This window comes from Tursiops truncatus, chromosome 6 (genome assembly GCF_011762595.2).
Source record: "Tursiops truncatus isolate mTurTru1 chromosome 6, mTurTru1.mat.Y, whole genome shotgun sequence".
Lineage (NCBI taxonomy): Eukaryota > Metazoa > Chordata > Mammalia > Artiodactyla > Delphinidae > Tursiops > Tursiops truncatus.
In genome coordinates this window covers 7,447,162-7,472,815 of record NC_047039.1, presented here as the reverse complement: position 1 = coordinate 7,472,815, position 25,654 = coordinate 7,447,162, and the positions used below count along the sequence as shown (strand labels likewise).

At 36.9% G+C, this 25,654-nt stretch overlaps 1 protein-coding gene across 2 annotated transcripts in view; it reads left to right on the top strand.

Moving 5' to 3' along the window:
* Positions 1-18,229, top strand: part of GLRA3 (glycine receptor alpha 3) — a 156,704-nt gene extending 138,475 nt beyond the window's left edge. Inside the window, exons 8-10 of one of the 2 annotated variants that reach the window (XM_019932312.2) lie at positions 12-155; positions 2,449-2,493; positions 17,951-18,229. In XM_019932312.2, coding sequence (XP_019787871.1) covers positions 12-155; positions 2,449-2,493; positions 17,951-18,229 — 468 coding nt within the window. The remainder of the gene's footprint in view (positions 1-11; positions 156-2,448; positions 2,494-17,950) is intronic. The other variant, XM_019932313.1, reaches the window with a different exon arrangement.
* The last annotated feature ends 7,425 nt before the right edge of the window (positions 18,230-25,654 follow it).

The following is a 25,654-nucleotide window of genomic DNA, read 5'->3' as shown; positions in this document are numbered from 1 at the left end:
TTCCTGGCTAGGTTTCGTATGTCAAAGCTATTGACATTTGGATGGCAGTGTGTCTCCTTTTCGTGTTTTCAGCACTACTGGAATATGCAGCTGTCAATTTTGTATCGAGACAACATAAAGAACTTCTGAGATTTCGACGAAAGAGAAAGAATAGGGTAGGCAATTAAATGCATTAAGTTCTCTGGGATACAATTCTCCCTGGAAAGTGAATTTGGCATATTTAATAGGGAGGTACAGAGAGGAAATGGGGACAGGGACTAAATGAACTGATGTTCCTTTGGTTTTGTCCAGCTGAAACTTACATTGTCAAAAATAGCCTCAGGGAGAAAATGGTAACATCGAACTATACACAGCAGATCTGGTGACATGAGAGTGTTATCAACTTCTTTCTAATGTATGTCCTGGAACAACACCATTATTTGTTTCCACTAACAAAATCTATCATTTCTTATTGGCAAGGTTGCAGTGTTTCTGATGGTTTTACTTGACATAAGTCAACAAATATAGCTATTAAAGTTGTACCTTTTTTCGAACTAATTCCTTTGTTTCCATCAAATATCACCTATTTATTAATACTATGATGTTGATGTAAAACTCTGTGGTCTCCTTTTTATGTACACTTTTATGTTTTTAAGACATTTCTTCTGAATCCCCACTCGAAACACAATAAGGTGTATTTTTGCCTTGCTATCACTTGATAAGTCAAACCCAGAAGAAATTTTATTTAGAGCATTTTTGGGAGACCACATGAAATTGTAGGAGTAATCTCCTAATTGGATTTGTAAGTACAGGATGGCAGTTGTTCACCTCTATTAAGACTTGTAATGTCATCTCTCTTTATAGTTACATAATTTCAATTAGCCCCTTTCCTTTTCTGCAAGGGAGAGTCTCTATCAACCAGCATATCTTTGAGTTTACTTTTAATGTGGATGTGCCAACTGACATTTTGAAAGCAAATGGTCTCTTAATCAAGAGAAATATCAAAGTTGTATATTACAGGAGAAATTGTGGCCAGAATCCAAAATACTGTAATATTTAAGTCAAAACATTCTCAACTCTTAAAAGTAATAGTCTGGTTTATATGTAGTGTGCATTTTTAAGGATTTAATTTTTTAAGGAATTTCTTATGGTTTCTGAATGACTGACTGTGATTTATATATTTTATAAATTTTTTTAAGAAGCTCTAAGCCATGATCTCCCAGTGCTAAGCCTACTCAGTATTAAACATATTCTAAGGCAGTAACTTATCCAATCATGTCTAATTGACTCCCCAGAATCATCACCTGCTCCAATAAATACCCCAATTCACTGTAGCATGGAAGGAGTTTCAGCATTGCAATACTCTGGGTAACACGGTGGACAGAAGAAACAATGCCAGGGCTTGCATTTGATCAAATTTTTATAAATATTAAAGCACATCATTTATACATTAACATATATTTTCATGGAGAGATTAACTTTTCTTTATCTCCTGCCCCCCACCTCTCCCAGTCTGCTGGTTTCCTTATACTTTTCTCACTCTGCCCAACCCTCCCTCTCTCTCTTTCCTCCTTCCCTTTCCCTCCCTTACTGCCTATTTGCTCCTCTCTTTCATATGATACCTGGCACAGGCTGAAGCACTGTAATAGAACAAAGCATTCTGTATCACAGGGTGAAGCTGTTGTCTTTTTTTCCCATTAATGACTGATTAAGACTATTTTTTCCTTCTAACATGAATCAGAAGTAAAGCAACACTTATTTCCCCCTCTAATTTTCGTTCACTTTTTTACATTTATTTTTCATTTCTGTACCTTTTTTCTCCTTCCTACATGTAGGATGTATCAGCCACGTGCTGCAAACACCAGAAATGGGAAGTCGTTCACATGTGGTGTCCAAAGGGAGGTCTGAGAGCTCACACATTTTCTGCACCCATCACACATCCAGCAGTCAGAGTAGCTAATGGATAACATAACAGGCTACAAGTTTAGATACTCAATTCTGATTTCTCCTTAAAAAAAAAAAAAAAAATCCTTACCAAAGCAGCTCTTTATCCAATTTTACCACCTGCAAGTGTATTGGGATAAAAATATTTGACACCCCTTATTCTTTGGCTCACAGAAAGACAGCAAGATTAATGTTTCTAGTGATTGGCACTCTAGAAAAGTATCAAAATGCAAAAATAGTTACACCTGATTATTTTCTAATCACTATTTGAAATATTCAGGGAGCAAATAGTGTAATTAACATTTAGTGCAGGAAAAAAAATCCAGTGTTTTTTTTTTTTAAGTTCACTTCATACTTTGGGGGGTGGATACCTTGCATATGTGAAAATCTATTAATTGATACATATGTATGTTAAGATGATCTATGCAATTAAAACCAATTGTGCAATTATATTTAATCATCTATGACTTTAATCATCTATCTCTGGTTTCTCAATCCTTTTTGGTCCACTTTACCTTCCCACAGACAGAAGCTTTTGCATTGGAGAAGTTTTACCGTTTCTCAGACACGGTAAATTCACTTTCTTAACTCTAAGTAGAGGAATGTGGTCATTGGTAGAAATGCAGACAGCATACTGTGCACTCAGGCAGTGTTTGGTGGGGAAACACAGCCCCTTGCACACTTAGAGCTGAACAACCACCAACCCCCTTCAGCTAAGGATACTCTCTTTTTCTAACAATTCCCTTTGTCTTCCCTCGCTCAATCAAAAGATATTGAAATATTGTCTTTCATCCTATTAACCAAACTGGTCAAAATGATTTTAAAATATATATTAAACAGAAATATCACATGTATCTTATAATAGTCTCCATAGAAGAAATAATCATATGCCTTGACAAAATTAGTTTCAAAATAAATGGGAAATTTATTTATATAAATAAGTTCTGAAAACAGCCCCTCTTGCCAGAAAATAGAGACCTAAAAATAAGGCAAAAATAAAATGCTTTGTCCGGCCTGTGTATCTTAAGCATCCTTTCTTAATGTTAAAACATGTTGAGATTCTTTAGAGTAAATGAATGATTTTGGTTTTGATAGCATCCTCGGAAGTGTTCGATTAAAAAGAAGTCACAAGGACACATGTCCAATTATAATGGCTAAATATTTAGAAATGTAATCTACAGTAGAGCATATCAGTAGCTTGACTTGGAGGTCCATAATATAGCACTCAGTGATTAAATTTTAAACATACCAAAAGCCAAGAATTTAGCTTGGGAAATCATATACAAACAGTCCAGTCTACTAAATTAAAATTTCTGGGATACAGTGTATTTTAAAATACCTCCCCAGGGACTTCCCTGGAGGTCCGTTCAGTGGTTAAGACTGCGCCTTCCAATGCAGGGGGTGCGGGTTTGAGCCCTGGTCAGGGACCTAAGATCCCCCATGCCTCATGGCCAAAAAAAACAAAACATAAGACAGAAGCAATATTGTAACAAATTCAATAAAGACTTTCGAAAAAAAAAAAAAGCTCCATATCAAAAAAAACAAAACAGAAAAACCTCCCCAGAAGATTCTACTACACACCTTAGTTAAATAATCACTGAACTATTTTTCTTTTCTACTAAAATTGCATAGTTGTTCCCAATATAGCTAGCTACTTCTTCAGTTTTCATCCCTGGTGGAAAAAAAATTCACATGATCCAATTACTTTTAGTTGATTATCCTAACGGTAATTTTAAAAAAATTAATTGCCTTGAATTTGCACAATAGCCCATAGTAGCCTCTTTGGGAAAGGTACATATTTAAATTTTCGGTAACTAAACAGTTCATACATATAGTAGCATTAGTATAAAATACATGTATTCAATTAAATATTGCCTTACAAAACAATGCAAAAAGAGCTCTGATGAAAAAAACCAGATTTCCTTCACCAACAGTCAATAAATACTTATTTTTTAAAAAAGAAACAGTATGGTTTTTTACAATATCGTTTAAAATGCAAACACACTCTAAAATACAATAAATGCAAATACATTGATTAGAAATCCGTGCACGCCATTTAGTTTTATAATATTCTAATCATCATGCAAATTTGGGGTTGATCATTTTCACTCTTTGAAAACGATTTTTGTCAACCTAATAGCCTTCTGGGCTGAATGAATTCCTCATTTTTTTTTTTTTAAACTATGCACTTTGCTTAGAAACAATCTGAGCAATCAAAATCTTTAAATCAATATAATGAAAAGGAGGCTCAAGGTGGATGCCATGCCCTTTGTCATGAGTACTGACTTGCATGAGTTCTTCTTAGTACTTTAGTTTGGCAAAAGGGGCGATAACTAAAATCACCCCCTTAGAGAAAGCTTGATCACAACAGAGGGCTGTACACTGATGTACATGGTATTCCAGGGAAAGTTTTAAGTTGGTTCAGCATTGGCTTAGGCATTGCATACAATCTTTTACACCTTTCTTTTTCCTCTATGAAAGTACCAGGGAACCTTTTATATGCTGTGAAAGGATGCACATTCACTCTTGTATCCAAATTTCCCCACCCCACACTGTCGTAGCCTGCTGCGTGCTGATCACCCACCGCTGCACCTTGTCATAAATGCTTATCCCTGGGGCTGTGTGTGTGTGGGTGCATGCATGATGTGAAAGTATTTTGGTTGGAAGTTGCTCTTCCCGTGTATGATATCATTACTTGAGTCCTGGAGGGTTATAAAGTCTTCAAAATATTTCCGAACATATGTTATTTGTTGAGCAATATGGATGATATGGGATTGCTTTAATGCATTTCATGCAGCTTCTGCACTGCAGTAGAATACTGCAATGGTTTGCTGAGTGAAAACACATACACACGGTGTTCTAGTACCTCTATCTTCCTACTTATTACTGTACATTAATTATTATTTGTGTACACAAATGAAATAAGAATGGACCAGTAGTTCTAGATTCAAAAAATAATTACCAAGTTTGTATTTTGTTAGGCGTGATAGTTATCTTTTTTAAATAATTGACTGCATTTTGACTATCAGTACAAAAACTTCCATTTATATATGTATTTATATCCTATCTTACTTCAAAAATAACTCAAGGTAACGTTTAAGAATAACAAATAATTGATTTTTCTGCCTTGAACCTTTTGTCAGCTCTACAGTCTTAGGACAATTGCAAATATATACGTGTACTATTTTGGTTGAAGGGATGAGGCTCCATGCTTGGAAGCAACATGGTACCCATATACACTAAATTATTCAATAAAGTTTCCATTTGAGGTCAGTGTATGCTATATTCTAGAGTAGAAGATATTCTTTCAGTAGGTAAGTACTTCCTACAAATTTCTTTGATACATACCTGAGAAAAAAGTAGGTTCTCAGTAATTTCAAAGTAAATTCTATATGAGTGACTCTGATACACAGGGGTTAGAAATTTCATTTTCTCAAGTAAAACAAAAGTTGTAAGAATTTAATTATTTCCTGCCAACAAATATTTTGAGTTTATGTTAAACACAACTATTTCTTAGAACTATATCCCCTCTGAAATATCTCTTTAGGAAAATAATATTCAATAAAGTAATATAATCTCTACTTAATTTAGTGACACTTTAGTGACTTCCATCACAAAGTTAACTAAAAAAGATACACTGCTTTTTATATATGCTGTCCACTGTAATATAGTGTCTTATTTTGCCCCATAATTATGAGTTGGCAGTGAAAGAATCTAGCACATTAAATAGAAGTACAGATTTTAAAAAATACTTCATTGACTTCTCAGCAATTCCCCAAAATATATGTATTACATTTTCATAATATTTCATCTAAAATATTCATCTTTTTAAGCTTACATTTTACCATTCAATAATCTCCAAACCATTCTGAATCTAAATTCAATATGCCAAGCATAAACTTGGCTAATTCATAATTAATTCATGTCATCTATAAGAAATGCAAGGTTCCCCTGGGATTTCAAGGAATTTTATATTGACAATAGACTTGCAAGTCTAAAGTATTTTTAACCTCATATATAGTTATATTTTTTTAAGCCTTCCATTTTTAAGTGATATAGAAATGTATATAGTTGTCTAAACTGAGGATTTTATTTTAAGCTGATACTTATTTCAGAAAAATAACTTTTAATTCATTCACATACTTCGTCTTACCTTAGAATTTTCTAAGTGATGTTGATTTTTTCTCAACAAAACCAAGCCATTGTTTTGTTTATTAATAATTTTTTCAAAATCTACACACTTTGAAATCATATAAATGGGAATTAATAGCAATTCACTTTTCCTCCCTTTGTCATTTTCCTACTTGACAATGAAAAGTTACAGAAAGTTATTTAAACAAAAAAACCTTTGGGATAATTTACTTAGCATCTTGATTGTATAAAGAACATCTCAAAGGTATCCAGTAGGGAAAAAACATTAGGATGAAAGTAACATATTTAGTGCTGTTGTATCTCAGAGCAATTCACATAATTAATCATCACTCACGCTGTTTTATATAATTAATGTTTTGTTACTGCTCACTAGCAATCTTCATGCTTTCACCAAGCCTGCAAACAATATTTTTTGTTATTGTTATTTTTGAAGACTAAGAGGATAGGAAATTAATTCTTGTTTCATATATATGTTAGTTTATTATGTTTGATGATAAAGATGAAGCAATTCAACTGAATGACTATATTTACCCTTGGGCTTTCTTTCTGTAATAATTCTAGTTATAATATGCATGTTACATGAGTTAGTCTTTGGCATAATTCTCTAATTAAAGTGAAAAGCACTTAGAATGTTTCACAATATGGTATTGTTGCTTAATTACTGAAACATTTTTCTCACTTCCATATTTAGTGAAAACAGGTCCTCCTGTAGAAAGAATTATACACTAACAAAATGGCTTTTTATATTTTTTTATTGCCTACCCTTCTAACTTGCTTGAAGCATAAGAGGATTGACTTGTGGGTAAATGAAGCTATTTCTTCAATTTTACTTTTTTAATCAGCCACGTTCTTTGGTTCATTTTAATTCATTCTATTTAATCTTTATTATTGTCTGTATTTTGAGTTGCGAAGTGGCTTAATTTTATGAACGTTGAGCACTGGCTAACGTATAGTGCCTGAGTCAAAAGTTTTAGATGTTTGTCTAAACCTTGCTTTTGTGGCCTTTAGTCCCTTAGAAACCCAAGCGAAAGACCTCACCAGAAAATTGAATTATCTCAAAAAAATATTTGAGTGTTAATTTGAATAAAGAATATCACTGCACCTCTGAACATATATAAACACGGGATAATTTTATGACTGAGTTTTACAAAACAGAGAAATTAGTTGAGTCATAAAATAATTTAATGCACCTTCTAGTATAGCAATCTATTATTAATGATGAGCTAATAGAAAAACTTCATTCATGCTTAAAATTATTATTTTAAGTGTAGCCCTTCAAAAAGATCCCCAAAGTCAAGTCATTTTAAAAAAATCATAAGATCGTTTTGGAGTTCAGGGATCCTTGCTTCTCTCATCCTCTCTCCGGGGTAGCGACTGGAGTCTGGTCCAGTAGAGCTGAGATCCTGTTGCTGAAGAAATAAGATGACTCCATGTGCCTCATCTCATGGGCTCACCCCAAATACCTGTGCTGTTTCATGGAACATACCAACAACACTAAAGCCTCCTTGATTGCAGGAATTAGATCTGCAAGAATCCCAGCAGTTGTAGAGCAAAGCCCATCCATCACAACAGTAAGACAGTGAGGCAGCCAAGTGATCCTCCTAGTTTTATGCTGTCAGTTAATTTTTAGTGAAAAGTCTACAAGTGTGAGGCCATCTGGGGAGTCAGCAATTGGTAGGCCTGTTTTATACAGAACTTTAGTGCTCGCTTAGTTTCTGTAGATTTACAATATCTAATGGTAAAATTGTTTAAGCTGTATTTTTCTTTCACATTGTGTATTATGTGATGTCTATAATAATACAATTATAACAAACAAAATATTGATAATACGATAGCAACAATTATCGGGGGTTGTATGTATTTTTCTCACCCTAAAAAAATCTGCTATGTAGTGCTATCATCATCTTTTCCTAGAATAAGAAACCAAGAATCTGAGAATTAAATAACTGGAACTATCCAGACCCCGGCAATAAATGATGAAGCCATGGAATTGCTTAACTACGATAAAAACATTTGCATTTTCAATGTCAATCTTGAGTCAGATTTTAAATTTGGACCATCGAATATATTTGTGTGACTATATAAAATAGTTGAAAACTATTTCCTATAGCACAGACATTTTTAAAAAATAATGCAGATGCCCAATTTATTTTCATTTTTTAGAACAAGAATCCTTGAACATCTTGCTTTCTATTACCTTTGCCAGGAAATAAATATTTGAATGAGACATTTTAATAAGGGAAATATTTTTACTTAAAATTAAAGTTTCTATTTTTTCACCTCCAAAATTAACAGGAAAGCCACTGGCGGTACATTTGTTAGTGAAATCATATTCCAGATGCTTTTGAAAAAACAATACTGCACCAAGTCACATTATATAATGTAATTGTCCAAAGTCTATTCCTAAAGTATTCCTAGGTCTGTCATAAATTTAAAAATGAGTAGAGATACAGGTCATATAAATAGCCTTACAGATAGCCTCTCCTAGAAACAGCCTTACTTAAAAACAGGAATTATTAAAAAATAAAATAATACCTCCATACTAACACAGAAGTCACTACAGAGTATATTTTCATAAGCTACCACTTAAAATTTAAATTAGAAAGTGTTAGAGGTGTTCAAAAAATGTTATATCACCATGAATTCAGGCTAACTAGGATAGCTGCATTGTGCCTCTTGGAAATTTTTGTTTCCACAAATTGTGCGTTATGATCACCTAGAGAGCTTGGAAATGCAGATTACTGGGACAACCTAAATGTTAATGAGTACAGATCTCCGCAACTGAGATCCAGAAAACTGGATCTCAGCAGTCCCTCCCAGCGATTCTGAGACAGCTGCTGAGTGGACCACAGTGTGAGAAATATTGTCCTCGTCTGGACTGTCATTATTGCATGTACATAGAATGTGGTCATTTTACACGTTGCCAGCTTTTATGATGGACGAGTGCTGTATGAAGATGATGAAGTTTAAATTGTTCCAAGTGTCATTTTCTATTTAAACACATATCCAGAGTAAAGTGGCTTTGTCAGTATAACTCCATAGCTCTGATTACAGGTTGAGGAGACCAACTTACTTGCACGACAGAAATAAACTTTAATCTCATATGTCATTTGCTCAGCTTTACAGTAGGATAAAAAGCAGGAGAGAGAGCAGATAAAGCGTCTTCATCTAAGTGCGAGGCCTTATAGCTTCTCAAGCACACAGGACTCTTAGTTCCCTCACCTACAGAGGGCATGAATGGCTTCCTAGTCTAAAGAAACAGATACAGTATCCTAAGTAGCAACGATCCTTTCAGCTAGACAATGCAAATGCAGTCGTGGACCCAAAACCATGCTATCAGGTAATACAAAAGAAAAACCTGTGAGGTGGGACGGAGTTAAGTCACAGCCTTGCTCTCTATCCCCCGACACTTCCACTACCAGAAACCAGAAACCTCTGTAAAGGTGTTCCCCCTTACTGTCGCTCATACCCACGTGGTCTGTGCACTCATCCAGTGAACCAACCAGCTCTTCATGTCCTGGCCATCCTGTCTTTAGTAATAATGTTTTCATTGCTCCTTCCAATTTCTGTTTAAACCTCAGCTCTGTGAGATGCCCTTACTATGTTGTGTTCTTCGGCCATTTTATACACTAGCCATTTGTAAATGTGTTCCTTTCTCCAAAGGGATCTATTCCAGGGGCCCAGACTGATATAAAAGTGCCTGTTCCAAGCCATTAATAGTATTTTCAGCTATGGCTTCTGTTACAGTGTAAACAAGCCCAATATGGACCATCTATTTCTGCTAAAATCCATTGAATCCTCCAAGAGACTTGGGCAAAGACCCTAAGCATTCTATCTGCCAGCTGTGTGTTAGCTCTTGTCCTCGGGAGATTCAACCCAAAGGCGATTTTCAAGCAATTCTTTATCTTGTTAATATTCCAGACAAGCTCTGACCACATCAGTGGCTTCATTGGGCACAGAGGGACATGTTCTGTCCATTGCTGCATGGCCTGGACACCACCATGACTACATCAAAGACCAATCCAAGACATGTGCCTTGGCGCTGTAGTCCCCTTCTGAGCTGGTAATTAGATGGGGACTACATGACCTTATTAATTCTACCCTGGGATTTCTATAAGGAATTGCATCTCCCACCTTGGAATGTTCCTTTTTTTCAAGAAGAAATTGTTTTTTCGTTTTTTTTTTATATAAAATTTATTTATTTATTTATTTTGGGCTGTGTTGGGTCTTGTTGCTGTGCATGGACTTTCTCTAGTTGTGGCGACCGGGGGCTACTCTTCGTTGCGGTGCACGGGCTTCTCCTTGCGGTGGCGTCTCTTGTTATGGAGCACGGGCTCTAGGCACACAGGTTTCAGTAATTGTGGCATGCAGGCTCAGTAGTTGTGGTTTGCGGGCTCTGGAGCGCAGGCTCAGAAGTTGTGGTGCATGGGCATATTTGCTGCCACAGCATGTGAGATCTTCCCGGACCAGGGCTTGAACCTGTGTCGCTTGCATTGGCAGGCGGATTCTTAACCACTGCACCACCAGGGAAGCCCCCTTGGGATGTTCTTAACTGCCCAATTAAGGGCTCATTTGCCTGACCATAACGCAAGGCCACTGGCCAGGACCCAGGAGTCTCTGAATATCCAGATATAAAGCTATAGCTTTGAGATCAAGAACCGGTTCTTGTGATACTGCCACATTCACTGCTTCTCAAATCAGCCCATTGTGTAGACTTACCTACTCATTCCACTGCAGGTACGCTGTGAGTCCTGACCATCCATATGAGGGTTTCCATTGGTGAACGAAGGGACCTGTTTTTCCTCAGTGGGAAGAGAATCACGAGGTTCATACCACTCTGGGTAGCTTCCATCATGGGTCCATTGTCGAAAGGATACATTTTCATATGATGTACTTCACCCAAGTTACTCCTCTTAGCTTGTTCCTGAATATGTCATTTTCATTTTTATCAGGGAACTTGAATGGAGATGCCATTTTGACATCACGCATGACATGGTAGATATCTTAGACCTAAATAGAGTCTGGTATTCTTCAGATTCCTTTAGTCTAGGGACTGTCTCTACCAGAGCCCAAGAGAATGCCAGTAGCTGTCATTCAAATAGGTTAATCTGCTCACGGCATTAGAGCGTTTTCTGGTGTAGAATCCTAGCAGCCACCTTAGGGTGCTATTATTGAGCTTTTCCCAGAAACTCCAGTCTGCACGTTTTAGTAGCAGATACCTCTACAGTTGATGACTTTTAAGGCCTCAGAGAGGCAGCTTGGGTTATTGCCTGCCTCAGACGTCTTACAGTTGGCCCTTGTTCCCCTTTCGAATTCAGTCTGTCTTGGGACTTCCCGGGTGGTCCAGTGGTTAAAACTGCGCCTTCCAATGCAGGGGGTGTGGGTTCGATCCCTGGTCAGGGAGCTAAGATCCCACATGTCTCGCGACCAAAAACACCAAAACATAAAACAGAATCAATATTGTAACAAATTCAATAAAAACTTAAAAAATGGTCCACATCAAAAAAAAAAAAATCTTAAAAAAAAAAATTCAGCCTGTCTTTCTGTCACTCTGTACACCATGACCAACAGAAACCCAGAACGTATCTGCCAGATTTCAAATAGTGCTGCACGCTGTTTTCCTTGTCGTGGGATCCAGGAGAATAGCAGTGGGTCCTTTACTGTTTGTGAATTGTCTCGAGTGGTTTTTCCAGGATATTTCCAGAAATTTCACTGATGGCACTGGGCTCTGACTCTTGGCTGCCTCTAGCGTGAATCTTAAGCTTTACCTAGTCACGTGTGCTACTACACTTTCCAAACCTTGCCTGACTTTCTCCTCCAAGAGGAAAGTTCTCATTCATCATTAACCAGCTTAGTCTGACAATGATTTGGACCAAACTGCTTCCAACCAGGTTGTGACACATGTTGGAGAAGTCAGGTTTCCTTAAGGGACAAAGAATAAGGTGACAGTCTACCCCACATGAAGACTCACTGTGTTTGAGGGGTTTTTTGGGGTTTTTTTTTGTGTGTGTGCGGTACGCGGGCCTCTCACTGTTGTGGCCTCTCCCGTTGCGGAGCACAGGCTCCGGACGCACAGGCTCAGCGGCCATGGCTCACGGGCACAGCCGCTCCGCGGCATGTGGGATCTTCCCGAACTGGGGCACGAATCCGTGTCCCCTGCATCGGCAGGCGGACCCTTAACCACTGCGCCACCAGGGAAGCCCTGTTTGAGGTTTTTTTAGATTGGGATTGAGAGGAAAGATGTAGCCAAGTGGACCAAAGCATACCAGCCTCCTCTGTCCTGAAACTCCTAGAGAGGTTTTACCATGTCTACCTCGTGGAGGCAGTTGTAGGGACTTCCTTAGTGAACCCATGTAGTCAGCAGTCAGCCTGCAAGACCTGCTTATTTTTATCATAGTCCAATCAGGACTATTCCAGAGAAAATTAACGAGGGGCTAGCACCCCTGCTGCCATCACGTCCTTAATCAGAGCTGAGTTTTCTTTACCTCCCTGGAATCTTGTGCTGTTTAATAGTTACTACAGCGGAAGGTTTAGGCAATTCTAAGGGCTCCCATTTTAGTACATCCAATTACAACTGGGCTAAGGAACAGCAGCCCAAGATTAGGCTCACGCCAGAAATGGCAAGGTCCTTCATCCACAGTCGCATCCTTCCCAGTTATACATTTAGCCAGAGGTGATACTGCCTACTGGCTACGTCTTAGTCCCTTCTTTTCCTATCTGCAGTTTTCACTACAACCATGATACCTACGAATGCAGCGTCACTCTGCCTCCTTCTCTGCTCCACCAGCTTTTTAACATTGCTGTTAACTTCGCCTTCTCATTTCCCAGCAGTCTTACTTCTCATGGTGCACTGGCTTCCACAATCCCAAAAAGCTGTGTTCACCACCCCTGGCCATTCTCCATTAACCATGGCACACAGCCTGGGACCCCACTCAGAACTGGACAAGGAGACCCTGGCCTTCGTGGGCAGGCTTCTTTGTGTCTTCGCAGATGCAGTCAATTCAGCCACCGCGTCAGCGCCTTTTGTTTGCATTCCCATTGGCACCACTGGATTAACTTCCGAGATGAGAGTGCCAGATTTAACAGGGTTCCTTAAGGGAAGCAGCTGCCGGAACTAGAACAGATTTTCTTCCCCCCCGGCTGGCGACAACGTGTCAGGAAATCTTTCATAGGAATCCTGTCAGTTTTCGCTCTTTTCACTCTGTGTCTTGAAAGCCACCTAAAGAGAGCTGATAGAGTCTTCTCTGGCCAAGTTCTTTCTTCTGAATGGCCCAGATTTTTTTTCCTTCAGTGAAACCCAGCATGTCAGCTGCAAGAGTAAACGTGTCCATGAATTGTATATACTCTCCTGCCTCTCCCTAAAGAGAGCCACCTGGGAACCCAGGCCTGGGGGACTCCCCGAATCACCGTGTCTACCAGAGTTTAGCTCAGAGCATGTGGTTTGGGGAGGCTCATTTTTTTTTCTTTTTGCATTATTATTATTTTTTTTTAATTACTGTATGGCCAGCCCAGGTTTGCTACATCCCTTAAGAGAGCTGCGTCTTCTTCAGGGCTGTTCCAGTACACAGCAGAAAGACAACAGGCGGCTTTCCTTCTCAGCATAGATTCACATCACCCAAGGCTTCACCCACTCCAAAAGCGTCCTTGAATTTACGCCTGCCAGCAATTCCCAAACGGCAACATTGCAGCAAGTTAGGAGTTCGCATTCACATCAAACGTTGTTTTTCAGCTGCAGCATGCAGAAAAATGATCAGCTCTTATGTCAATTAACCTAAAGATCCTGGCAAGTGTGAACCGCCCAGATATCTGCTGGTTCTTCTCAGCAAAGCGGCCCAGCTCCTATTTACTTTGTCCCGTGTGGTGTCTACTAGCCCCATGAGGCTGTTGAGCCCTAGAAATATGGAGTCTGAATTGAGGGGTGTTACAAATGTAAGGTGCACACTGATTTCAAGGACTTAGTATGCAATAAAGAACACAACATTTCTCCTTTAATTTCTACTTGAGTCAACGTTTGAATAATATTTAGGACGTATTAAAATTAATCTTGCCTATTTCTTTTAATTTAAATGTAGCTAATGTAAAGTTTAGATTTAAAATGACACACATAGCTTTCGTTGGTGGTTCCCATTATATTTCCACTGGCCAGGGCTGCACTGTAGTCACTAGTTTCCAGTGTCATTTGCCTGGGGTGGCAGAGGAGTGACATCAAGACGAAGTGCGGTGTCCCTCCAAGTCCCCGCTGGACTTGTGCTTTCATCGTGAGCACAGGCTGCAAAGCTGCTTGATGTACGTGCTCTGGTTTCTCTTTCCCCCAAGTGGTTTTAGCTGCACAAAGCTAATCGGTTACTAGGAGACAAAGCCGCTTTCTCCTCAGTTTTATGACCCTGTTTCCCTTCGGTTTTATCTCACTCATCATCCATCTGCCAGTTCAACGGGGCATATGTGTGTGTCATCCATATCCCAACAGTATGATTTATCCCCAGTATTTTCTGTGGAGCTTTTGCAACCTCAAAGCCAGGGAGGGTCAGGGTCACGTTCTCATCAGAACTCCCTCCCAGAACCTTTGGCTGCATTGAGTCTGAAAGGATCTGAAAGCCAGGTCTCCTTCCGTCACCACCACTGAGGTTTTAGGTTCAAACTGTCAATCAGACCCTCCAGACACAGTAGGCTTTAACCTAATATTGCGTTTACTTGGTCCTCTAGGAGCATGCGAGGCAGGTGACACGCCAGACACAGCATCTTCATTTCATGGGGAGGTCCAACAGCGACTCAAGAGCTTCTTCCCTCCGCCCCTCCAGGCTTCAGGCCACTGAACTGCTCCCCCAGGGCAGGTGCCACAGTAAAGGGAGAAGACTCCACATTCCTGTTTTCAAGGAAATCATGCTGGAAAAACTAGGTCTTTCTCTGCAGTTCTCAACAGCCAGGCCTGGTGTTACCCCTTTACTCACAGTTTGCTGGAAAGATCCAACTGAGAAAATATAGTTGTTCACTATGTATGTTAAATCTTAAATCTCAAATCTCTGTTTTGAGACAAGTGTGTATGTGGGAGGCTCTCTAAAGGTCTGAAAATATTCAATTCTCCAGAACAGATGGACAGTGGAGGAAGGTGGTTAAAATGTACAAACTTCCAGTTTTAAATAAGTTCTAGGGACATAATGTACAACATGATGACTTGAGTTAGCACTGCTGTAAGATATATCATGTATGATATAGTGGAAAGTTATGAAGAGAGTAGACCCTAAGAGTTCTCATCACAAGGAGAATTTTTTTCTTTTCTTTTTATTGTATCTATACAAGACGATGGATGTTCACTAAACCTATTACGGTAATCATTTCACAATATGTGCAAGTCAAACCATCATGCTGTATATCTTAAACTTATACGGTGATGTATCGATTATTTCCCCATAAAGATAAAGACAATAAAAAGAAAACAGTTACTTAGCCTTAACATTTCCATGGTGGCTAAAAACATTGGCAGTATAAATGAACATCCCTATTAAAGACCACTAGAAAACCAATTTCCAATTTTTGTAAGACTGCAACAGTTACATGTAATTTGGATCATCAGCTTTTATTTTAGACTTGTTTCCTCAAAATTCAATTGCTTATACATCTTACAGTTGAGATATATTCCAGTAATTATATCTTTCTGTTTTTCAGGTATAATTGCCTTATTTCCTAATTCCCCAAAAAACTGTTTCATACATTATTACATCAACTTTGATCATCCTCTCAGTTTTAGAATCCATTTAAATTTCTATTTTTCGCTTTCATATTTTGTAATATACTGTTCATTAGGCCTGTACTATCACAGACCTAAAATAAATTTTCAAGAGTTTGAGCCAGTTAATTACTTTTAACTCTTATGTTACCATCACAGAGTACTTTCATAGAAATTGAGCTGTAACAACTTTTTAAGATGTCATCTTTTAAACATTGAATTTTAGTAGCAAAAATCCAATTATTTGGCAGTTATCTACAGTTACATTCCAAACAAATGCATTAAATTATTCATTAATGAATTTCATTATAAAGGATTAAATACCATATTTTCCTATCATGAACACATTTCATTTATCATTTGTTAAAATTAATTTATTTATTTTATTTTTGGCTGCGTTGGGTCTTCGTTGCTGTGCGCGGGCTTTTCTCCAGTTGTGGTGAGCAGGGGCCACTCTTCATTGTTGTGCACGGGCTTCTCACTGCGGTGGCTTCTCTTGTTGCGGAGCACAGACTCTAGGTGCGCGGGCTTCAGTAGTTGCAGCGGGCGGGCCCTAGAACGCAGGCTCAGTAGTTGTGGTGCATGGGCCCAGCTGCTTCACAGCATGTGGGGTCTCCCCAGAGCAGGGCTAGAACCCGCGTCCCCTGCATTGGCAGGTGAACTCTCAACCACTACGCCACCAGGGAAGCCCTATCATGTTTTTATTAAGTAATTTTTTCTTTAAATTTTGTTTTTTTCATATATATACATGGAGAATTCTCTTCAATTTGCAAAATTTTAGAGAAAAATAACAATACTTTTAGGACCATGATAAGTTATAATTTTCTTTAACATGAAACTTCTGCCAGATTTCCTTCATAATTTCAACAAAACCAATGTACCTTATAAGTAACAGTATATGAACTAGAATATCTGGCCATCTGATAGTATGCCAAATGGGTTAGTATAAAACATCAAGTGAGAATAACAATAACCAAGCAGTGTTGTCGATCTAGATTGTATTTCCCAATGAAGTAACATGAAATTGTAGGAAACAGGCATTAAAATGTTTGCCTCCATGAAAAAGAAAAATTCAAACTATGATCATGGTATTTTCCCTTTGACATCATATATGTACACATTTAAACACATGATGTGAAAAAAATCTAGTACATGAACATATATAATATCCAAATAGATTTTTTTCTTGCTCAATTTATTTAGATATTCTAGCAATATGTAGACAATACCAGAATATTTAATTTTTCCATTAAAACATAACACTTGAGTGTTTCATTGAATGAACACGTCTGTATGATGCAGCGGGATAAATCAATAAAACTTGAATAGGAAAGAAAAGCAACTCACCTTTATATGTTTTACCTTTTCATTATAATAATGTTATCATTTATCATGATAAAGCTTAAGTTATGGTTCTGAAATGCCTGGTATACACGCCCTATTCCATGACTAAAGTGCTTTCTTTTTTAACATCTTTATTAGAGGATAATTGCTTTACAATGATGTGTTAGTTCCTGCTTTATAACAAAGTGAATCAGCTATACATATACATATGTTCCCATATCTCTTCCTTCTTGCGTCTCCCTCCCTCCCACCCTCCCTATCCCACCCCTCTAGGTGGTCACAAAGCACTGAGCTGATCTCCCTGTGCTATGCGGCTGCTTCCCACTAGCTATCTATTTTACGTTTGGTAGTGTATATATGTCCATGCCACTCTCTCACTTTGTCGCAGCTTACCCTTCCCCCTCCCCATATCCTCAAGTCCATTCTCTAGTAGGTCTCTGTCTTTATTCCCGTCTTGCCCCTAGGTTCTTCATGACCTTTTTTTTTTTTCTTAGATTCCATATATATGTGTTAGCATACAGTATTTGTTTTTCTCTTTTCTGACTTACTTCACTCTGTATGACAGACTCTAGGTCCATCCACCTCACTACAAATAACTCAATTTCGTTTCTTTTTATGGCTGGGTAATATTCCATTGTATATATGTGCCACATCTTCTTTATCCATTCATCTGTTGATGGACACTTAGGTTGCTTCCATGTCCTAGCTATTGTAAATAGTGCTGCAATGAACATTTTGGTACACGACTCTTTTTGAATTATGGTTTTCTCAGGGTTAAAGTGCTTTCTAATGTTTTTCTTATGACAGGATGATGAGGTAAGGGAAAGCCGATTCAGTTTCACAGCCTATGGAATGGGACCGTGTCTGCAAACAAAAGACGGTGTGACTCCAAAGGGCCCAAACCATCCTGTCCAGGTAATGCCAAAGAGCCTGGATGAAATGAGGAAGGTCTTCATTGACCGGGCCAAGAAGATTGACACCATCTCCCGAGCCTGCTTCCCATTAGCCTTTTTGATTTTTAATATTTTCTACTGGGTTATCTATAAAATTCTTAGGCATGAGGATATTCATCAGCAACAAGATTAAGTCTCTGGGGGTGTGCAAGTGTGCAAACTGTCAACTCAGAAGGAAGGTTTTTTGCCATAGGGCTGTGTGTGTGTGTGTGTGTGTGTGTGTGTGTGGTGTACAAATGATGACCATTTGTCATATGTGGCATATGGAAAGGTATTATTATGATTTGCTATGCAAAGTCATGAGGCAGTTGAGTACTTTAATGGATACAAAATATATATATTATAGGGATTCTATTTCATATTAATTTAAGATTATCTGTTTTTTCACAGTAAATCGTACAAGTGGAAGTATTACTGTCAACGTGTTCATATCTAATATATCACATAATATAGTACATGTGAAAACTACTTTGGAATTCTTTGATTTTTAATTCAATATTAAATATCACAAAAGTAAAATTTGCACAGAAAACTTTGGAAAAGGAAAAAGGGGAAACGTTGAAGATAAAAAATCAGTAGTTTGAGGCTTTAAAATATTTTCTTATACTGTAGTTACAAAATAGAAAAATAATCAGATAAGTCAGTGGGAAACTCGCTCAATAATGATAGAAGATTATACATACACATGCTATAGAACCAATTTAGGGAATAAAAAATTTAAATTAGAAGATTAAAATTAAAAACTTTGTTGTTTAGATACTAAATTTAGTTGTTTAAAATACCAAATTTCCCTCTTTGGAAATTTTTTTAATGGCCTAAGCGATCATATTATATACAAAATCTACTTTTCATAACTTTATATCTCTATGAATGAATGTAGGTATACTGAAAACATTATTGTTTTTAAAAAGTGTTATAGCTGTGTATTTTTAATTTTTTAAATAATTTTAATTATTGCCAAACACTGAAAAATTCAAGCCAGCATCTTTGTTTTGTTAGATTTTTAATAGTTGCTTAATTGTCTGTAAGTAATTATGTTTACTGTTTTGATATAATTGAATAAAGTTCAGTAAGGCTTTTATATTTTAGGCTAGAATGAGACTTTAAAATTCAATGGGATTATAGTATTTACATTTTGATAAAAATGAATTTACTGAAAACAAATATGGATTTAGAAAGATTTTTTCATAAGAACAGTTTTCACATCAAAGTTATATGGGTTCCAACTCCTAGCTCCAAATGTAAAGATGGAAGATTTTAATTCTAAATTATATAAATAAGTCATTTCTACAAAGTGAGGATTGATTATTTTATATTTCTGAATTAATGATCTCAATATATAAGCCATCCACTAGATGTGAATAATTCTAAATAAAATTTTTACTTAAAATTTATCAGCATCCCCATGGAATTATTTCAACTACAATGGGGCATTAACTCATTTCGTGCAGTGTAATTAAGTGCAAATATATGATAGAGTTCTAGGTTAAACTGAACCAGATTCTGATTCTTTTCCAGTTTTGCCACTTTTGCATTATTTTTGTCATTAATGTTGTATTTTTAAAAAGCTCTAGAATGCTTTTTAGGAATGTTTAATTACTGGTCAGATTCACTAGATGGAAACTCGTACCAGCTTATTGACAGAGAAAAGTTTAACCGTTAAGAAAACGATTAACTCAGATTTAAGAGGGAAAAAAAAGCCAGTTCTTGAAATGGATGGTACCAGTTACTGCCCTTTAACCACTAGCAAACTAAAAGTAAGAACTGCCATTTAAAGCTAAAATGTCTCAATGTTATTGAACTTTGGTCTAATTGTATTTTTTTAAATAACTTTAAAAAATAATGTATGTTTAGCAATTTTTGCTAGTAAAAGACCAAATTACCCTCCTTTATAAGTAATTTAAAACTATTAGGAAAGAAAAATGTTTGGCATTAAATGCAAATGCCACAGCCGAAAGCAGTTATTGCTATGTACTTTACTTATTTTGAGGACTGTTCACCCCAGAGTTAAACATGTCCTTCTTCACTGAGGATTGTATGAACCAAAACCATGAAAATATATTCTTGTACTCAAGATAGATTAGACCAAGATATGCTGTTGGTGTTCTCTGAGGGTAAGCTAGTTGGTTTGAATTAATGATAAACTACATTGTCTCAATGTGTCTCTGAAATACTTGAATACATTTTTCTGTACTTCACACATCTTAGTTTTAAAGTTCTTCATCATTGCTTAAATTAAGTGAATTATGCCAAAAGTAAACACAAATACAATGGACCTATGCTCCCAAAGAAATTCATGGACATCACTTGTTTTCGTATTTGAGAATATTAAAAATGTCTCTTTTTAAAGCCTGAAACTTGGAATATAAGAATACTAGCCACACAACAACTTTTTCAGCAGGGGCGTTGGTATGGTAGAAATCTCCCTATCTCAGAAGGATTACACTTTGCTTAGGTATATATAGTTGTCTCACTATACTAAGAAAATACATGGACATTTCTCTCATATGGCAACAGTGACATTACAAATATAGCTGAATTCAAAATGTTTAAAGGAATCTGTCCCCTCTAATGAACTCTCATAGACCCTTTAAAATGGGAAAACGACATTATAATTAACATCCCGAGATGGTATTTGCCTAAATAAGCCCTGTGTCAAACCCTAATATTTCAAACTAAACCAGACAGAAATCTATTAACGATGAGAAAATTAAAATGTGTGCACGTACCCTGAGTACCCACACATAAGCTGGAATTCTAGTCTGGATATTCTGAAGCATTTTGAAATAGTCACATTAGAAAGTTTGTAATTTTTCTACATGCCGTTTACTTCACTTTTTTTTATAATTATGTATCTCAACCATTGACATCTATGGTTCCATATGAATTTTTAGGAAACCTTGTACCTTAGTATATATGTGCCATCCTTCTCTTTCTTTCCCAACTATTAGAACTGGAGTTCAATTACAGTGAGGACCTAGAACTTTCTTTACTATTTAAGAGATTCCAGAAAGTTACTGTAGAAGCAAGAAAGCCAAGGGTCTTTAAAACTTCTCCATACTTTCTGGATGTTTCTGCATAACAGTGACTCACCTGGAGAGCCCATCCAACTCCCAGTTGCTGTATTTAAGGGACTGTCATGACTACTTATCTTATCCTACAGTCAACTCCTATTCTATGGCTATATTCTAATAATTTTTACTTTAATTTTGATTTATAAATGCTTTAAATCTGTATACCCCTAAAATATAGATACATACACTGGGTTTATAAACTCCCAGGATCTTATGGAAGATACTGGAAATTTTAGGGAAAAATGTGAAAAAATAAGCCAACATGTTTTATAGAAGAGAGCAAGATGTTAACTACTTCAGCACTCTGTGCGACCTAAGTGGTTATAATTTTAAGAGAATAATACGTGTATCCTCCATACTATACATTCCCTTTTCTGAATGTCTTTCATCCCATTTAAAAAATATACTTTTCTATTCTTAACATGATATACCTCACCTGCTAGTCACTTTGGAAGACTGAATGTTATACTGGCAGCTAAATTTTTCTTTCATCGATAAAGTACACATTCCATGAAATGGACCGGAGGAAATATGGGACTTGCCAATATTAAACATAGAAAATACTCTCAATATTAAAAGTAGGAAGCTGGCAATACTGACATCCACAGGTGTCCCCTGACAGCCACTTCGAGCCCTCTCAGAATGAAACTCAGAAGGAATATAAGCCACAGTTCTTAGACCAATCAATCATTAACAATCTTTGAGGTCATGTGTCCGACTCTAAAATAGATTTCACAGACCTTGAAATATAGACAATAGCAAAAGCTCTCAAAATTTACGGGGGTATACCATCTGTATTTCTCAGCTAGTTGATGCTGACCTAGTAAAGAAAAGCAGACCACTCCTAGGACACAGCACTAACTTTTATATAGTCTGTATTCATTCATGCTGACAAGGTGAAGACTGCAAAGTAATGAACTTGATTGAAACACATTAAGAGAATAAGTATGGTTTCCACCTCAAGGCACTTTAATTTTAACAGTCTATCCAAGGCAAATATCATCAATGGAAATATAGTCTATGCACTTATAATTATCTTAGTTCACTGAAGGGATTAGTTGGAAATTGTCTTAGTGACTCAGAGAATAGTTTTTGCACCTTTATAATTGCAAGCTTGCCTTTTGAATTATACTTACCTTTAAAGCACATTTATGATAACGACAGTTTGCTTGTTCATTTGGGTATTCGGTTTTTGAACTCGATAATTTTATTGCCTAGCCTTGGCTTTTGGACTGAGTTACACGCTATTATAGCAGTGTTGGAACTTTTAGCACCATCAGCTCTGGCAGACTATGAAAACTTGCTGGCATCATATGCATTTCAGAGAAGAATTTAGTGGCAAAAACTGCACCATTTATTAAAGTGACAAATTTCAATATTTCTTAAAACTGTATGCAGAAATGTCTAACTTGTTCAAGCAACATTAAAGGACTTTCTGGTGCAGTTTTTCCAATATTTTTGACAAGGCCACTTTCCCTAGCTGAACCTATCTGAACAATGGGCAGTGGAAAAGTACGACCATGAAGATTAGAATTCTATAAACGACTGAAATTTTGAATATAATGGCGAGCAAGTATTGTTCTCCACAATGCCTCCGTAATTCCTTACTGTATCCTCTGCTTGGGACCATTCATAGCAGTGCAGAAACAATCATGTCCATCCCAATTGAATTGAGCATTGAATATCAACCTTTAACTAAGCAAACACTCACCATCTCTCGTTTCCAAGACATATTTTAGACCTTAAAAAATGAGGTTAAAGGGATGCTAAAAATGATAAGAAGAATTACAGTTTGTGGCTGTAAGACAATGGGGTGTTTTCAATGAAATATTTTAGAAAATACAGTGTATATGAACACACACATTCCCTCTTGATTGAATACAAACAAAACACCCATAATACCTGAGCTGTCTTCCTCAGCAGATGCATTGGTTTTTATTTCCTGGTTCATATACTACAAAGAGTGATAAAAAATAACAATCCCATTTTATTCTCATTGCTATATAAATTCTTTGTGAATAAATACGTAGCACACCATAGGAATTGTGTTAAGTTAATTAACTTTAAATTTAAACTTTTATCCCAGCCCCTGTTCCTCTATAAGAATATACTGAACTTCCATAGGGAAACAGCTGTTGTTCTAATTACTTAAAAAGTAAAGTGATGCATATTCTTCCATAACCAGGATGCTTAGAGCCCATGCATAAAATAGAGCCCCCTAGGATTTGAAAATAACTAGGGCAGGGAAAATATTCTGGAGAAGCTTCTACCAGAAATCAGCCCAAAAGACAGAGTCCTGAGCTAGTTGCTAGGATCCTCTTACTCATTTTTTCTTCCACCTTTTTTATGTTGCCTTAATCTCTTTCCTTTTCCCTCTCTTACACATACACACACACCCACCCATACACACACGTGCACACACACTTCTCATTATATATTGTTCATGGGGTAAATTTCTTCAAATTGGAAATGCAAAGGAAGTCAACTTTTCTGGGCAAATGTCCATAATCCTGTGATGTGTTTTGCAATATCAGTGATTCCTGGTGGGAAATATGAGCTGTGCAGTCATTTGATTTGGCCATCCCTTATTTATGAAACCATAATACTTTGTTGCAACAGCTCATGAACAAAGCTATGTGGATCAAATTTTCTCCAACTATTAATGATAGAATTCTAAAACACTGCTCGGACTGTCTTTGAAGAATGACCAAATATTTGTCAAACAGTGCTTCCAAAAGACGATCAGTAATAACTAGTACTATTGGATGATTTCACAGTGTCTTAACCGGCAGTTTTCTCAGTATTTTTTATGGCTCACACATAAACAAAATAAGAGAATTTTAAAGGTGGTGGAGTAGTATTTTAAAAAATAGTGATTCTGATTCTTACCTGTACATCAGAATCCCTTACACACATTTTTTTTTTTTTTTTTTTTTTTGCGGTACGCGGGCCTCTCACTGCTGTGGCCTCTCCCGTTGCGAGCACAGGTTCCGGACGCGCAGGCTCAGCGTCCATGGCTCACGGGTGCAGCCGCTCCGCGGCATGTGGGATCCTCCCAGACCGGGGCACGAACCCGTGTCCCCTGCATCGGCAGGCGGACTCCCAACCATTGCGCCACCAGGGAGGACCTCTTAAACACATTTTTAAACATGTATACATACTAGTGTTCAGCATAAGAGATTATAATTCAATCAGTGATTCAACAACTATTCCTTAAGCACCTTCTAGGTACCTGGCACTTTTCTGAGTGAAAAGTGAATAAGGTATGTTCAGAGTAAGCATGACATTCTGGATTATTGATAAAGTTCCACAAGTGAGAACAATTGACATAAACATACACAAACCTATTCTTCTAATAATACTTGATTTAACACTGAAAGCTTTTTAATCTTTTCTTTCTTCAAATTCATTTTAACTATTTCTCTTTTATGTCCTTAAAATTAAAAATAAACCTTTGAGCTGTTTCAGTTCAGCTTCCCTTCCAGTGTCAGAATCTTCACATCCCTGGTACATTCTTGATACAAAATTATCCATATTCTCCTGAAGCTCTTAGAGCAACAGGTAGGTCATTATTCTGAAGCCAGCCTCTTCTGCTGTGACACAGCTGTAAGTGATTTAAAAAAAAAAGTTTATCTTCATCAAGAAATGACTTTTACTCAATAAATTCCAACTAAGTCTCCTCCATTCCCTTAAGGCAGCTCATCGTGTGTTTTTCCATATCTGCTGCCTGTGTGCAGGCTCCATCAATACACTTTTTCAATCCCTGATCATTAGCTTTATTCTCATTTAAGCCACTCATCAATACACAGTGTGTTAAACAATGATGAGATGTTTTCAGGTTCATAAAATAATGAAAAATAATGTTTATGTAAATCATTTGCAGTAAGTTTATTTTTTTCTTTTTTAAATTTTATTTTATTATTTTTTATATAGCAGGTTCTTATTAGCTATCTATTTTATACATATTAGTGTATATATGTCAATCCCAATCTCCCAGTCATCTCACCACCACTCCCCCTCCCCCGATTCTCCCCCCCCCCGCCATGGTGTCCATACTTTTGCTCTCTACATCTGTGTCCCTATTTCTGCCTTGCAAATCGGTTCATCTGTACCATTTTTCTAGATTCCACATATATGTGTTAATATACAGTATTTGTTTTTCTCTTTCTGACTTACTTCACTCTGTATTACTCAGCCATAAAAAGGAATGAAATTGGGTCATTTGTAGAGATGTGGATGGACCTAGAGACTGTCATTAGTAATTTTAAATGTCTTCCTATAATGACACAATAATTTTAAATTAAGTATTTAACAATCTATTTCATGATATGAATATATTATTAAAAAAACCTACAAAGTAATATGAGTTAAAGAACTATCAGCCACACATAATATTTTTAGAGTAAAGCTATAATAAAAATATAGTGATTTAAGTTGTTTTATTTTAATAGATGGTTTTTCTCTGTGGTGGTTTTAGCCAACGT